Here is a 15,782-nt window from a genome sequence, read left to right as displayed (position 1 = left end):
CAAAATTGCTTTGACAGCAATTTAAACATACAAGATATTAAAACACTGACTAATTTTGCTTAAAATTAATAATAATTTACATAACGCGCGACATGTTAATAAAATTTTATATTCATCACTTACCCCGTTCTAATGTTGATTGTAATCAAGAATGGAAAGCAAGGCAAAAGCAAAAAAATAGTTTGTACAAAAAATATAAATCAAATCAATTTTGAAAGAATTTAAAAACGCATTTCAAAAAGAATACTTACAGTTCTACCATTAACATCCGCTTTGTGTGTACCCGCAATTAACTTAACCACATCCTCATTACCGTGTTTTGCGGCCCAATGTAAAGCAGACTAAAATATAAAATAAATTAAAAAAATTTAACTACATTTAGGTCAATATTTGTTTGTTGTTGGATGAGTTCCGTCTATATTGTCATGGTAATATAAGTTCTCACATACGTGCTCCACATTTCGTCAAATTCTAACATACTTAATTGCAAGGCATTTTGACATACTAAAGAAGTTGCCGTATAAACCTACTCAATAGATATCAAAACTTGTTGATACATGTAATTACATACAATGATCAGTCCCTGGAATTATTGACCGATGTGTTTTCGAGACGATCAAAAAAAGTATATGATACCTACTATTCAGTTTAAGGTAATTTGGAAAATATTGATATTAGTATTGATATTGTATGTTCTTCATTTATTCAACTCATACTCATATACACCGACTATCAACATTTTCTTCTTGTTCTTCTGTACGATCAATATTTACGAAACTATTATTAAAGATACAAATTAAAAATTCTTTATTAAAGAAACAAACAGAAATATTCAAGTGTGATCTTAACAGCGTTCGTAAGAATTTTGTTTTTTTTAGACAATTTTAAAAGTATTAGGTATTTGTTAAATCGGAAGAAACTGATGCATTACTTCCTGTAAGGGGAAAAATATTATACCAGTTTAAAAGGTAAACGTTTTTTTGATAATTTTTCTTGGCAATTCTAAGATCATAAAATTATCTTTGGCATGCAAAATCTTCTTCTCCATTCAATTCCCCTGACGACTTTATACTAGAGTTGCAGAATTTATCTAATTCATTGCATCCGCCGAATTCAAAGTCGCACGTGATGATGATGTGGTGGAAAACAGTAAAAGAAATCTTCATTAAACATTTTTTATTTTTATATTTAGCTCTGGTTCGTCTTTATATTCGTCCATACATCGTCTTTATTTCTGCTCAATGAAGCTACTGATCTGAAAGTTTTGTTATTTGAAAATACTTTCAATTGAAGGTAAACACTTTCTAAAGGCACCTGTTAGTGAGTTAGATTCTAGAGTCAGTAGAAATCAAAAGGTAAGATGCTGAGATATAATTTCTCTGCCGCATACAGCCTTTTCGATGTGCTTGGTTAAACGACTAAAATTTTATAGAAAAAATTTCTTAAGGGCGATGAATTTTTCTTTCAGGCATTCTAGAAGCTTCAAAGCATCTATTATGTTAATAAAAAAAAGTTTTTTTCAAAAAATATATGCACTTTTTCCTTTTAAACAATACCGCGTAGGATGCACTCTTCTATATATTCACCCAACTGCCGTTGGTTTATCGGTGTCATGTAGCATCTAAAATTGTTCATGAGATGAAACATGACTGAATCGGAAAACTTCTATCTGTCTATTCATCCCACTTCTTTAAGTCGTTAATATTTTAGGTCAAAAAAAGTGACTAGAAAGTTGAATCCTGGCATATATAAAAGAATGACTCGCAGGTATCTGTCGTATTTTGCTATCTGCGCATATATGCCAGGTCAAGGCAAGCAGATAAAAGGAGTCATGTGCGGGGTTTCATTATTTAAAGTTCCTGTAGTGGTGTATAAAAGGACTATTTCTAATACCTTTCACCACTTAGTTGCGAAGTGCAGAGTGAATAAAGTACATTGGACAAAGTGCATTTAAGATCTTGCATTTGATATGGGCTCCAAAAAGGAAGCAACGGATCGGTTGTTTGTGCAAACTCATGTGGCACATTTGGAAGTAAAATTGTAAATGCGTAGACCAGCCAAGAATGGTTTGCAAAATTTCTGTTCCGGAAATTGTCAATCTCAAGAAAGATCGTTGATCTGCGCGATAATTGACATTTTTCGGCCCATGTTGGAGGGCAGCCGACCACTTACCACTTTGCAATTGCAAACAGACGCGGAATTCACTGTTCGACTGCTTTGGAAGACATGAAAGTTTGGACTTCATAATTGTGAAATTTTCTGGACTTTACAACCGCGATCATAAACATAATTTCTTGAAATTTCTTTGCAGAGATTTTAATCTCAAAGAATATAGTCTTGGAATCCACCATTCCACTGTTGAGATGTACATCAAACGTCTTCGCCAAAGCGAAGAGTGGCCCCGATATGAGGAATTAATATGAATTGAGGAATTGATATTGAGAAATTAATATGAAATTCATTGAGGAATTAATTTGAAATGCATTGTACTTATCAAAACAGGGCAGATGTTAGCTTGCAACAAGACTGGTTTGCATTACCATCTAAAGGTAAATCTGCGAATTATTTCAATGATCTTATGAATGGAAAAATTGTGGTAAAAATTTTACAAGGTTTTTTTTTTTAAGAAATTTACTGCAAAGAGCGCGCAATAGACAGAAATAAAAACTTTGCATAGAGTTTCTAACTTATGAGTTCATGGTTCCTTTTTTTGCTTAATTTCTATGATAGGGGTAAAAATGTCCCGATGAATTTAGGTAATGGTAATTTACTAGTAAAATGGTCTATAAGCAGAATATTTGCGGAATGTAAACAGAGAGTCGAGTCAAGAGAGTTGGATTGCAATGTTCGTACGGAGAAGACTAGAATGAGAATTATGGTGTTACAAATATAAAATCTGTTAACAGTTTGTAAATGGATCTCGTAAGAATTGTAAGTGAAACCTACACTTATATCCCCAAAACCATAATTCATCGGTACGAACTTCATCTCACAATGGGTCAAATGAGAACATAACCTCTGATGTTTCCTTCTGGGTGTTGCAAACGTTTTGATACAATGAATATATCCTTTAACCCTTGGTGATGGGTATAAAAATCATGAAAGACGGTTTACAAACAGCTGTATTAGTGATATAATGATATTATTGATCAATATTATAATAATGCTATCGATAAATAGTTTGTTTTATTAATTATTGGATTATTCAGTCCATTAACGTAAATAATAAACAATAGGGAACCTTTTAATCGAACTGTATGTGATGAATAGGACATCTTGTTTTTAGCATAAGAAAAATGAAGATAGATAAAGATGCCATTGCATTTGAGAGAAATATTGAACATTTTCATTAGGCACTCTTCTGATAAACATTCGTTTTGAGGATGCTCTGATGACGTTGTTTAACAAATATCCGCCACACAAACAATCGAAGTGTTTCGTTGCATGTAATGCAAACAAAATTACACGAAGTGAAACAAATCGTTGTATTATATAGGGCGACAACAACGGTACCAAACAATATGTTTAAAATTTTGTTGGTATTGGTTTATTTGCAAATGTACGTTTTAACCAGCGATATGTACCTAAGGCCAATTGTAATAATGTTAAGCTGCTCTTCAACAAAATTGACATTTAAGGGACGATAAAACTTTTAGTCGAAGCGACAAACCGAATCGCTGGCTAAAGGAAAAGCAGATTTTTTTTCTTTTTCAATGAATCGGTATTTGTAATTGTGTATGCGTAAGTTTGTATATAGTTAAGCGGTAGCTATCGATTGGTAAAACCTAAGTAAATATTTGCAAGAGAGCCAACGCACTCATGTACACAAGCACTCTTAAACATATATATATATATATATATATATATATATATATACATATCTATTTATATGCCCAACTAGCATGTAACAGCATTTACTACCACAATAACAGCAAACAATAATAATAATAATAATAATAATAATAAAAACACCGAACACGATCTTCTGCACTTCAGAACACATTTGTACCAACATCAATTGTTCCAGGTATTTATTGCCCAATAGGGAAAAAACGGTTGCGGTTGTTGCTGCTGTTTTGCCGAAATGCCACTTTCAGATGCGGTAAAAATATATAAATTGCCCGCCATAAGTGAATTCTTGTTTCAATTATTTCCATGTTAACATAATAATTTAGTGAAACAGCATCGCTCGGTTACGCACTTTTTGCCGAACACAGCAGAGCATGCAGAGTTAACCAAGTAGCCAACAAACAATCAGCCAACCAACCAAGGTATTCATTTACCTTTAGATTGGGTAGATTTCGATTAGTAAGCCAAAATTTAAGTGAATTTGTATTTGAGAAACATTGCTTAAGCCTTAAATCTTCATTCATTTCCCGCACGCTCGTTGTCATCATCCTGTGATAAGTTGACTACACAGCTGATATAGTTTCTAAAAAAGCGTTCACATGGCTTATGCCTTATGCTTGTACAAACTCATACACTACATAGTTATAAGATTCGATTTAGGTTAGTTCTTGTGAAATTTGATTATTGTTTCAGTTTTATTGTAGTTGTTTTGTGAAGCTACAATAACTTAAGCTCACCAGTCTTTTGTTCCACTAAATATACATTTAGCACCACAAAGGCCGTCTAAACGCAAAAGTTTCAACGGCAACATTTGGCCATATACTATATGTATACGCTTTAATGTGTATGTTCAACATTAAGAAATGCTGCAGCGTTCATCGATATGTTGTAGCAGCACCTGAAATTGTTTGTTTACTTTGTGGTATCAATTCGATCTCATGTTGTCGGCATTTAATCTCATTCTATTGTCCTCCACATCTGGTGGTGGCAACGTCTATGAATGTCTGAATGCATGACTTTGCGCTTTAAACGTATGCATACGGTTCTACGGTACATAGTATAAAACGCTAGTGCGTTGAACAAACCCAAACGATCATCTTGGCTGGTAGATCGATTGCAATACATAACATTCTGCTGATAAAACTTCAAAACACTTAAGGCCGAAATATGCGAAAGAAAAGTTGAAAAGCAAAAAAGAAAAGAAAGAAAATTGTATTCTCAAGATATTTTAAACACATGAGCAAATACAAATTTACATAATCATATACACATACACGCGCACACACACCAACGCATTCTCATTCTACATACGCTAGGCATTTCGAAAAATGTGGAGTCTTATAATGGAGACAGTCTGTATTAATTCTAAAAGTCAGCGTATAAAATGAAAATATAATTGCAATTTTATAAAGCTTAAATATTTTTTTTCAAGTAGACACGATGTCATCGTATTAAATAATTAATCATCAGGCATTTTGCATATTTCAATTTTTCAGACATAACTTCTTGATTCCGTGTTCATAAACTTTCTCCTCTTTCTCAGACAATCACACATTATAATAAGAGTATTCTCATTTATGAAAGAATTTCGATTTGAGTCTTGCAGATTTCTATGCAACCAATAATAATATAGTCTCAGGTAAGCACTGTTTGGAGAGTAACGGTACACCATTTGCCGATCAACTTTCAGTAATATGTGGTAAGTTCATAAGCAGCTCCTGTCATCATGGAACAAAATTCTTTCGCGGACTTCTATCAATCGTAAGTTTTGCGCTTAAGATTGCTTTGTCCAGTTGTGAACAACAACTATTTGAATGTTCGTCGAAGGGTTTTCCATTAAAATTCACCTTAACGTTAGGTACAATGTGCCTCTAACCAAAAATTTTCATTTAAAAGCCAATCAAAACATTTTACCCTTTATAAGAGGAGACCAAAAACATTTTCTTGCCTTAAAAAACATCATCTAATGTCTTAAATACAAATACTGCTCCCACTTTTTAAGTGTATAAGTTTGCGTGACCAACACCTACAAACCTGTATCCTGGTGGTGACCATGTTAATAAATATGTAAGTAAAAGTAAAACCTACAAAAAAAAGGAAAGTCAATAAATTGTGCATTATTTCAAAGTTTAAATCAAATGTTTGTATTGTCTTGGCTATGCAGTTGTTTCTTAAGCGGTACTACTACCATCGTTTGTTCAGTAAAAATTATATAAAAAAAAGTCGAAACACTGGACCAATAAACTTAGATGTGATTTTGAATCGATCGGTGTAATGAAAGGTGGATCTATCTCAAGTCCTTGTCAAGTGTGTTGCATACATTCGTACAAACTTAATGCATCCTGGAAAATGAAAGGACTTACCTACATTAGAGTGTGTGAATGAAAACGGACAAATCATGACTACCAAGTCAGTGTTCGCTGGTTTAAATCTCAGCGCGGGGGAATTTTCTTTGGTCATAGCTGTGAGTGAGCGTAGTGAGTGCTCAGTCAGTAAACGCGTAATACTTATCGGTTATACCAAAAAAAAAAAACATGAGGGCGACGTGACAGATTCCGTAAAACATCCTTTTTTAATCAAAATTGAATTTGAAAGGAATTTTAATTACTTCACCCATTGGAATCGAACTTGAATTGAATGTGAATTGAATTTGAGTTAAAAATGAATACCTGACCTTCAGGCCACAAAACAACAAATTCTGAACAACATTTTCTGAAAATTTCACCCAAAATTTATCGACTATCATAAGATTTTTTCGAAAAAAACTTTTTCCAAAAAGCGTGGGTTGAGTTCTTTTTCAAGTAGTTTGAACGTCGCCCATAAAATATACAACATTTTATTTGGATCAGCAGGGACATGGACAAAACTTGAAGAAGCCAGCGGTAGCAATATAAGCTCGAAAAACTCATTCAAAGTCATTCAAAATGCAGTTTTCCTGACGATTTTTGTTTTCTCTGGTCTGGAATCTCTACACCATACAATTAGCTTAATATCTTTGTACACTACTTTGAACGTGGTAAACTTGTACTTAAATCGCTTTGTCGTCGTTAATTGCGTCTTACGCTTGCCAAATTATGCAGTGCACTTAGAATACCAGTAATATGAGTGCGCGTACGACTATATGTGGAAAGTCAACGGTTTGAGTCATTAAAAATTCTGCTCTCTTCGTATTCGTTTTTTAATACTCGTTTTGCATATTTTATGGAGTGTTTAAGTAAAAATATAAAAGTCCACGTGGCGATTATGCGTCTTAAGCATATTTAGAACACACATACGATTGGTTACAATTGTGTCCAGAAATATTCACAAAGACTGACCTAAACAAGCTTATAAGCGTGCGTCAATGGAATGTATATGAGAGAGGAGATCATGCATGTCAAGTTTTATTGAGGAATATGGCCGACATTGATGAACAAAAAAATTTTCCAAGAATTACGATGCTCCAACCATCGGAGAGTTAGTAGAAAGGAATAAAAATATCACCCAGGAGTCACACTCAATGCAATTTCGCTCCGTGGGATAATAGTTAGCGCTGATCTAGCAGAGAAGGATCGCCTTCGATGGCGAATCGTGCATGCTGTTGATATAAACTGGTAGTATCAATGAAGATTTGTACTTTCAACCACCATAGCAAAGCACATATATAAATTTACATATTATTTGTATATATAAACAATCCCTTTGAATTTTAGTGATATCCTTGATGAACAATTCAGTCTTAAACAACAGAAAATATGCGACATATTATTATTTTAATAATACGTTGTTTACAATACGCGTTAATTGCTTGGCTATATTTTTTAAATGGAAAAAAGAAAAAGAAATGAAATGAGATAATATGCAAACCAACGCAACCATAGTGAAGAGCAAAGCCTGCACCCGTTTAAAAATATTTCAACAAGTTGCTTTTGAATTTACACATTGCATTATCATCTGTCATTAATCTATATACAGAAAATGGGAGAAATAAAACACACAAATAGACATACGTACATGTATTTAGGTAAAATTAAGCTGGGATATTTGTTTACAAACAAAGCACCTAAAGGAAAAAAACAACTTATATCGAGACATGAGATCTATTACAGCTACTACTAAGTATATTAAGCATAACAAAGTTTCCATATAAATGAGATGATCATGTATCGATAGAGAATATAGTTTTTGACGAATGTTAACTTAAAATCTAATTTTTATGTCGAGTTAAGCTATTTATAATAGTTTTGTCAAAGTCACATATCCACACACTTAAGTAGATATGCGACTTCCGCATGATCTCGGTGGAAGTGGTCCTACAGATCGCGACTGATTACCTGGTGGACGCGCCTACGAGAAGAAGCAAAGAGGATAAGTGTAAACGACCGTCTTCAAGAATGAGGAGAGTTTGACATTGCTGATCATGTGATAAGCGTGATGAGCACGCTCATCCCCTACGTGGCGAAATGAACCGGAACGTGTGGTGTGATGAGGTAAACTATTGTCTCGCACAGTTTCTAACTAAGTCATGGTTGCTTCCGAAATTATCTACAACGGGTCGGACATGTATGACTGGAAGACGGCACAGTGAGATAAACTATTACTTTGCTCAGTTTTGTTCTGCTCAATTTGATTCCGAAATTATTTGCATCTAAGAATTGCACAGCAGGTGTTCCAGGAATTGCGGTGGTTAGAGAGACATTGAGTGGAGAGAATAATAATTGGAAGCCAATAATGCGTCCCACTAAGGTCTCATCACCTGGAGTGCACTAATTGCAATCAGCTTCCGCAAAGTAACACCTAATGGTGGTCCCGCAGAGGAAAGTGATCGATAAAATGTGTTTAAAGGTAGTTTTAGTATGTAAGCGCCATGGATGGTAAATCGTATATGCTACCCGTACGGGCCGCTAGTATATATGAAGGATTTCTACCTCTGGCTCGCACAGAGAAAAAAACATTAAACCACACCCACCGTCGTACACGTATTTCCTAACTATCTCAAGCTTTTCTGCGTACTCACAGTCACAAAATGATTTTGGGGAAAAATTTCTTTTACACCGTTTAGATCATTAAAATAAAAAAACGTATTTACGATTGCAAAGTTTCAGCATGATTTGACATACAGAAGTGGCCGAAATATCGATGCTAACAGTAAATAAATAAATACTGATAAAATTTATCTTAGTCTTCAACAGTTAACTTTTTAATTTGGCAACAAAAAGTGCGAAAACTGGATGGGATTTAATACTTTTTTGTTCTCCTTATTTGCTTAGGCAAAACTTCTGTTAGAAGTTTCTTAATATGACGTCACACGGTTTACAAAGCATTTATTGTTTTATGTGTGTGTATACACATATACGATGTTTGCTTGAAAAGTTCCTAACGTAAGTAAGAAAAAAGAAATGAAGGGTCATCAACATCAATTTTCTTTTACCTTAAATGATTGCCTATAGATTTGTGCAGAAATTCTATTCTGGAACACTAATTTTTTCCATTTTTCCAGCTAAATCAGCTCTTTTTTCAACAATAACACGAACAATCTTTGAGAATAGGGCCATTGGGTGTTAGTGGTTTATTGGAGTAAACCAATGCTCCCATATAACTCCAAAGTAAAGAATCCAATAAAATTATATCACATAATCTTTGTAGCAATCTCACGTGCATTTTTGGAGAGCGTCAGATTGTTGACATTTTCTTGTAATAAATTGATTTTTTCACGAAATGTGTGGAATATTGTACCATTTTGTTAGAACCACATATCGTCCAAGCCGAAATCATGAAATCGCGAAAAATCAGTTTTCATGCTTCTCTAAAGTTCTCTCTTGATAGTATCCAGTATAGTGCCATATTTATGTTCAAAAATGACATTTGCATCTCACAAATCATGCCCTATTTATATATGGTTATTTTTAAACACGTAAAAGTCCTTTAGGAACATCACATTCAGTTTCTTTAAATCAAAGGAGCAATAATTATTATTTACGAAATCATTTAATCAAGTATGAGTTTGGAACGTTACTAGGGTTTTCCCTTCTATAGCCACGGTATAGTCAGGGCTAATGCTAGGCAAGACAATTTATTGTTGATTAAGGAGAACTTCAATCTGCTGTTTGATTCGTTTGCTTTGTTTTTTCTTTCTTTTTGCAATTTTTATATTACAATCGCTCACAAGAAGAAGAACTCGTTCTTGAGTAGGAAAATCAATAAATGAAAAGGAAAGAAAAGAAAGAAAATTGTGTAGGAAAAAAAAAAATCCGGCAGAGCAAGTGTTCAAATCACGAAACCCTTAGGTTCACCGCAATAATACTATTGTAGATATCGTTTTAACGTTTTTATCGCATAATTCACTGTGTTAATATATAATCTGTAACGATCGTATTTATTGTTCAGCGTACAATCACCCTAGCTACCCAAACGGTTATTTTTCAAACCGAAGGATACCTGACAGTCCTATTGCAGGAAGCAACCAATCATCTATGTTCTGAAATAATAATAAGAATAGTTACCTTTCCACTTAACTGTCGATGAACAATTAAAGGAAAATCTGTGGTCGCGCGCAGCTTTTAAAGCTGTCAACCCTCCACACTTGCTATGCTGTTGTGAAATTACTAATGCATAGGTGAGGGATCTGAGAGAAAACTATTTGGGGTGAATCTCTAAGTTAACGTATGATGCTGCGAGCGTGTTATGTTATATTGAAGAATGTAACAAGTATATAAATATATAAATATGTATATATATAAATATATAAATATATATGTAAATAGAACAATATATATATATATTTTATATATATATATAGAAGAAAAAAATGTATACATATGCAAAATTATAAATTTTGTATTGTAAGGAAGCAGACTTTCTTAATCAAACCGAACACTATAAGATTTATTATGTAAATATAAATAAAAATTAACTAATTATAGTTAAGCTCACTAAACTTTAAGTTCCTATAGTAAAAACTGTATGCCTGTTATTTTCTCGCGAAATTACAATGCAACGCTGCATGATTTCGTTTTACAGCTTTACATATAAGTACGAATATAGCTTTCAGTAAGTTAATCACCTAAATAGATAAACACACCTCGGGTGAAAGCTCTGAAGATTAACGCATTGGTGCGACAGCCAACAGCTATAAAACCAGCGCGGAATCAGCAATCTTTCCCTTAGTTGTTCAGCAGCAGTTGAATGAACAGTTCCATTTTCGCAACACAGTCGCACGCGCGTTATATTTCCTCGGTAAAGAGAAAGCAAAGCTGCGTGTTGGTTTTTTTCTTTTACCACGAAGTTACGTCGCAAATAAGGCCATCTTGTATACTTCTTGGATTCCTTCAATATGTATTTGATCTAAAACCAAAATACGAAGGTTCCGCTAATTCAACGAACAAATTTTCTTGGAACGGCCACTGGACAGCTCTGAGCGAAACCCCACCTATAAAAAACCCCCGTTACAATATATGGAAATATTTAATGAATTTATACAATCTATGTGGGAACGTGACAACAATGCAATTAATATGTGTTGAAGAATATAATAATAATAATACATAATAATACATATAGGAAAGGGTCTAAAGAATGTAGCGTAGTCATATTAGATGTAACCATAGTCATAAAGATTTAAGTTGAAAGAGGTATGTGAAGAAGGAAGTAAATATTATAAGGTGGGTATGTACATATGAAAGAATATAATGAATATAAATTATTTATAAGACGTGCATATATCACGGGGTATAATGATCTTGCATATAAGATACGTGCATACAGGAACCTAAGAGTTTTTCTGTACATGTAGGTAATTATATAGAGCAATGTTACATATAGAAATCAACAATATTTACGAAATCAGCAATAATGAACGAAGTTCTAAGCCATACTTCTGGACCAGATCGGGTAAGTGTCGTGTACGTTTTTCATTTATTTATTTTAATTCTACTTATACATAAAACTCAACTAAACAAGTAACGGTGGAGTTCAATTGGCACTTAAAGCAAAATTATATTAATTAATATTCAAACTTAGTATAAGTACAATAAAACAAATAAGAAGGAAAAAAAGAAAAAAAAAGCATGTACACAACCGACATAGAGGCACATTAACAACCGGTACAGGACCAAATCGCAAATGAACCCCTATGCCATCGCAAACATGCATAAGCTTGGTAACCGATAATAGTTAACGACTTTTTAAGGTTAAAAGCTAGTTTAAGTACGACTTAGGTAAATCGCGCGTATTAAGCAATGTTGCTTTAATGGACTTTAAAGAGTCCGATAAAGAGAATAAGTGATTTCAGACGTCATTTAGGTTTTTGCAAACAACTCTGAGCGGATTAAACAGCTCATAATTAAATTTACACTGACTAAGCTTAACCAAGATAAAGTGCCTAGAGAAGCGGTTAGGGACATTAAAGCTTATTTCACCAAGTAATGAAGGCGAGTCAATAGCACCATTTATTACTTTGATTACAAAGGAAACGCGAAGAACAAACCTATGTTTCTCAAGAGACGGTAAGGACAGCAGAAGCAACCTACTTTCATAGTGAGGAAGATAGGCAATCGGATCCCAACCCAGATTTCAAAGGGGAAACAACAAGAATTGCTTCTGAACAGATTCAATTGAAACTACATAGCGTTCTCTGAAGGAAGTGTGTATTAGGACCAGCATTGTGAAATACAGCGGAGGATTTAATGAGGAAGCAATCGCTTCCTTACAAGTTTCATCTCACATGCAGAGTACATAATCGTGAGTTCACTATTTTCGTGATGAGTTTTAACGATTTCCTATAAATTGTATATTTGATCACGTATTATATTTCGCAAATAAAGGCAAGATCCAAACAAGATGAAGAAGAAAAGAAAAATTTGATTCAAACCTCAAGCAGAAGCATGTTTTATTCTTACTTACGGAATCACAAAAGGGTTGCCCCATATATTAGTTTGGGGAAAAAGAAATCCATTATTTTTTCGGTAGATGGCTGCACTGATAGATTTCTCGTAAAGTATCGATCAAACAATTTTAGATTTATGCTCGTTGGAAAGGTGACATTTCGCAGTAAAAAAAATTCTTTTGCTGTTTTTTGTTTGGTGCATTCAGTTGTGAGTTACAGCGGTTTAAAAATGGAAGTGAACAAAGAGAAAATTCGGTACATTTTGCAGTTTTTCTTTGACAAAGGCGAAAATGCAAGTCAGGCGGCTAAAATTGTGAATGGTGTTTATGGTTCCGATACTGTAACAGCCACTTATGTGCAATTTCGGTTTCGTAGATTCCGTTCAGGAATTTTTGATGTTAAAGATGCACCTCGCACAGGTAGGCCGGTCGTTGAAACAGTCGATAAAATCGGAGAAATGATCGAAGTTGACCGGCATGTTAGCAGTCGTAACATCGCCCAGGAGCTAAAAATCGACCATAAAACAGTTTTAAACCATTTACACAAAGCTGGATTCAAAAAGAAGCTCGATGTTTGGGTGCCACTCCAATTAACAGAAAAAAACGTGATGGATCGAATTTCCATCTGTGAAGCCTTGGCCAAACGGAATGAGATAGACCCATTTCTTAAACGGATGGTGACTGGAGATGGGAAATGGATCACATACGATAACCCTGTGCGAAAACGATCGTGGTCAAAGAGCGGTGAAGCACCTCAAACGGTGGTCAAACCAGGACTAACGGCCAGGAAGGTTTTGCTATGCATTTGGTGGGACTGGAAGGGGATTATTTATTATGAGTTGCTTCCATATGGCCAAACGCTAAATTCTGATCTCTACTGTCAACAACTGGACCGTTTGAAGATAGCGATTGACCAGAAACGGCCAGAATTGGCCAACAGGAGAGGTGTCGTGTTCCACCAGGACAACGCTAGGCCACACACATCTACAGTGACTCGCCAGAAACTCCGGGAGCTTGGTTGGGAAGTTTTAATGCATCCGCCATACAGTCCGGACTTGGCACCAAGCGATTATCATATTTTTCTTGCATGCAAAATTTCTTTAATGATAAAAAATTGGAATCTAGGGAGCATTGTGAAAATCGACTACTAGAGTTTTTTGCAAATAGAGACCAGGACTTCTATGAGAGAGGCATTTTGAAGTTACCTTTAAAATGGCAACAAATCATACAACAAAACGGTGCATATTTGACCCAAATCGGACAATCCGAAGCATGTTAAATAAAGTCCTGAAGTTCATGTAAAAATAATGGATTTCGTTTTCCCCAAACTAATACATATTATTTATTTTTCTTTTCCAGAAAATTCGAATTGGCTTATCTACGTAATTTCCTTCCAAAGTGGAAGAAAAACACGACACAACAGGGTTTTGTTTAACTTCATCATGCTGATGACGTGAAACTGTTTTCTTCCTTCTCCGTAGAATCGCAATCACATTAGCTTCAAAGTGACTTGCACAATTTGGTAGCATGGTAATCGATGAATTTTCTGAAACTAAATCTAAAAAAATGTAAGAAGGAAGTCATTTATTACTCAGTATTTCATTGATTCGCATAAGTTGGAGGACGTCGATACGTTTATAGATTTAGGCGTTCTATTTGACCATAGATTACATTTTAACTTGCACATTGAGCTCTCGTTAAGCAAAGCTAGGTCCGCGCTTGGTTTTATAAAAAGGTGGTCCAAAGAGCTTGATGATCCCTACATTACGAAAAGGCTGTACATGTGTTTGGTTAAACCTACACTTGAGTATGCCTCTGTTGTGTGGTCTCCTTCATATAGGTGCTACGTAGATTCAATCGAATCTGTTCAAAAGCAATTCTTGCTGTTTGCTGTTAAGAATTTGGTATAGGATCCGCATATCTCTCTACCTCCTAATGAAAATAAGTTGCTTTTGTTATCATTACCGTCACTTGAGAAACGTAGATTTATTCTTCATGTTTCTTTCTTAATTCAATTAATTAATTGTACAATCAATTCGCCTAAATTACATGATGAGATAAGCTTTAACGTCGCTAATTGCTTCTGTAGGCACTTTATTTTCGTTAGGCTTAGTTAATATAAATATAATTATGAGCACTTTAATCCGTCAAACCTGAATGATGTCTATCACTTAATCTCAATATTGGACCCTTTAAGGTCTATTAAAACAACTATGCTTAATACGCGCGATTTGCCTATGTTGTGTTAAAACTAACTTAATCTTAACTTCTCGCTATGATTCGAAAATTAGCTGTTGTTGTTTACTGTTATTGGTTGCCAAGCTTTTGCACGTTGGCAATGGTTTAGAAGTTCACTTGGGTTTGTACTGGTTGTGAGCGTGTTTCTGAGCTAGCTGTGTACACGCTTTTTTTTTTTTTCTAATTTATTTATACATGAATTATTATTTAATTATTTATTTTTTTATCTTTATTTCTCCTTATATACTTTATATTAGTTTTTAGTAATAATTAATATAAGATTTACTTCTAAGAGTCAAGTGACTTATAATGTTGATTTACTTTAGTTGAGTTTCATGTGTAAGCAAAAAAAAAAAATAAATAAAATAAATAGTTGCCGGAGGTTAGAGAATATCAAGGTCCAGGAGAACATGGTAGATCGGATATCAAATCGATTTTGCATTCATGCAATTACGCCTTTGCAATTATTGATTATTTTCGAGAAAAAATTTTTTTTTACTGGTTTAACAGATATACGCTTTCATTTTTGTGGAATATGGATTTTATGCTGTCGTATTTTAAATAGGTAGGTAATTTTTCTTGTAAATAAAAAATTTTATAAATGAATTGAAATATTTTTGAAAAATTTTATAAATGAATTAAAATATTTTCTTTAAAATACGACAGAATCTATTAATAAGGATGAGTTTTTCGGTTAAAGATGATATATGTTCATTCATACGATATTTCAAATTATTAATAGATTCGAATAAATATATATATATATATATATATATTTATATATACACATTTATATATATTTATATATATACATTTATATATATTTATATATA

At 33.9% G+C, this 15,782-nt stretch overlaps 1 protein-coding gene across 3 annotated transcripts in view; it reads right to left on the bottom strand.

Annotated features, from left to right (window-relative positions):
- The window catches only part of LOC119638010 (ankyrin repeat domain-containing protein SOWAHC), a 127,889-nt gene that overhangs the window by 6,696 nt on the left and 105,411 nt on the right, over positions 1–15,782 (bottom strand). For all 3 annotated transcript variants that reach the window (XM_038034521.1, XM_038034525.1, XM_038034524.1), the window contains 2 exons: positions 252–341; positions 124–129 (listed from right to left, as the gene is read on the bottom strand). In XM_038034521.1, the coding sequence (XP_037890449.1) occupies positions 124–129; positions 252–341 (96 nt within the window). The remainder of the gene's footprint in view (positions 1–123; positions 130–251; positions 342–15,782) is intronic.

Source organism: Glossina fuscipes, unplaced genomic scaffold, assembly GCF_014805625.2.
Source record: "Glossina fuscipes isolate IAEA_lab_2018 unplaced genomic scaffold, Yale_Gfus_2 61, whole genome shotgun sequence".
NCBI lineage: Eukaryota > Metazoa > Arthropoda > Insecta > Diptera > Glossinidae > Glossina > Glossina fuscipes.
Note: the sequence above shows the minus strand (reverse complement) of the source record. Positions and strands in the feature narration are given on the sequence as shown.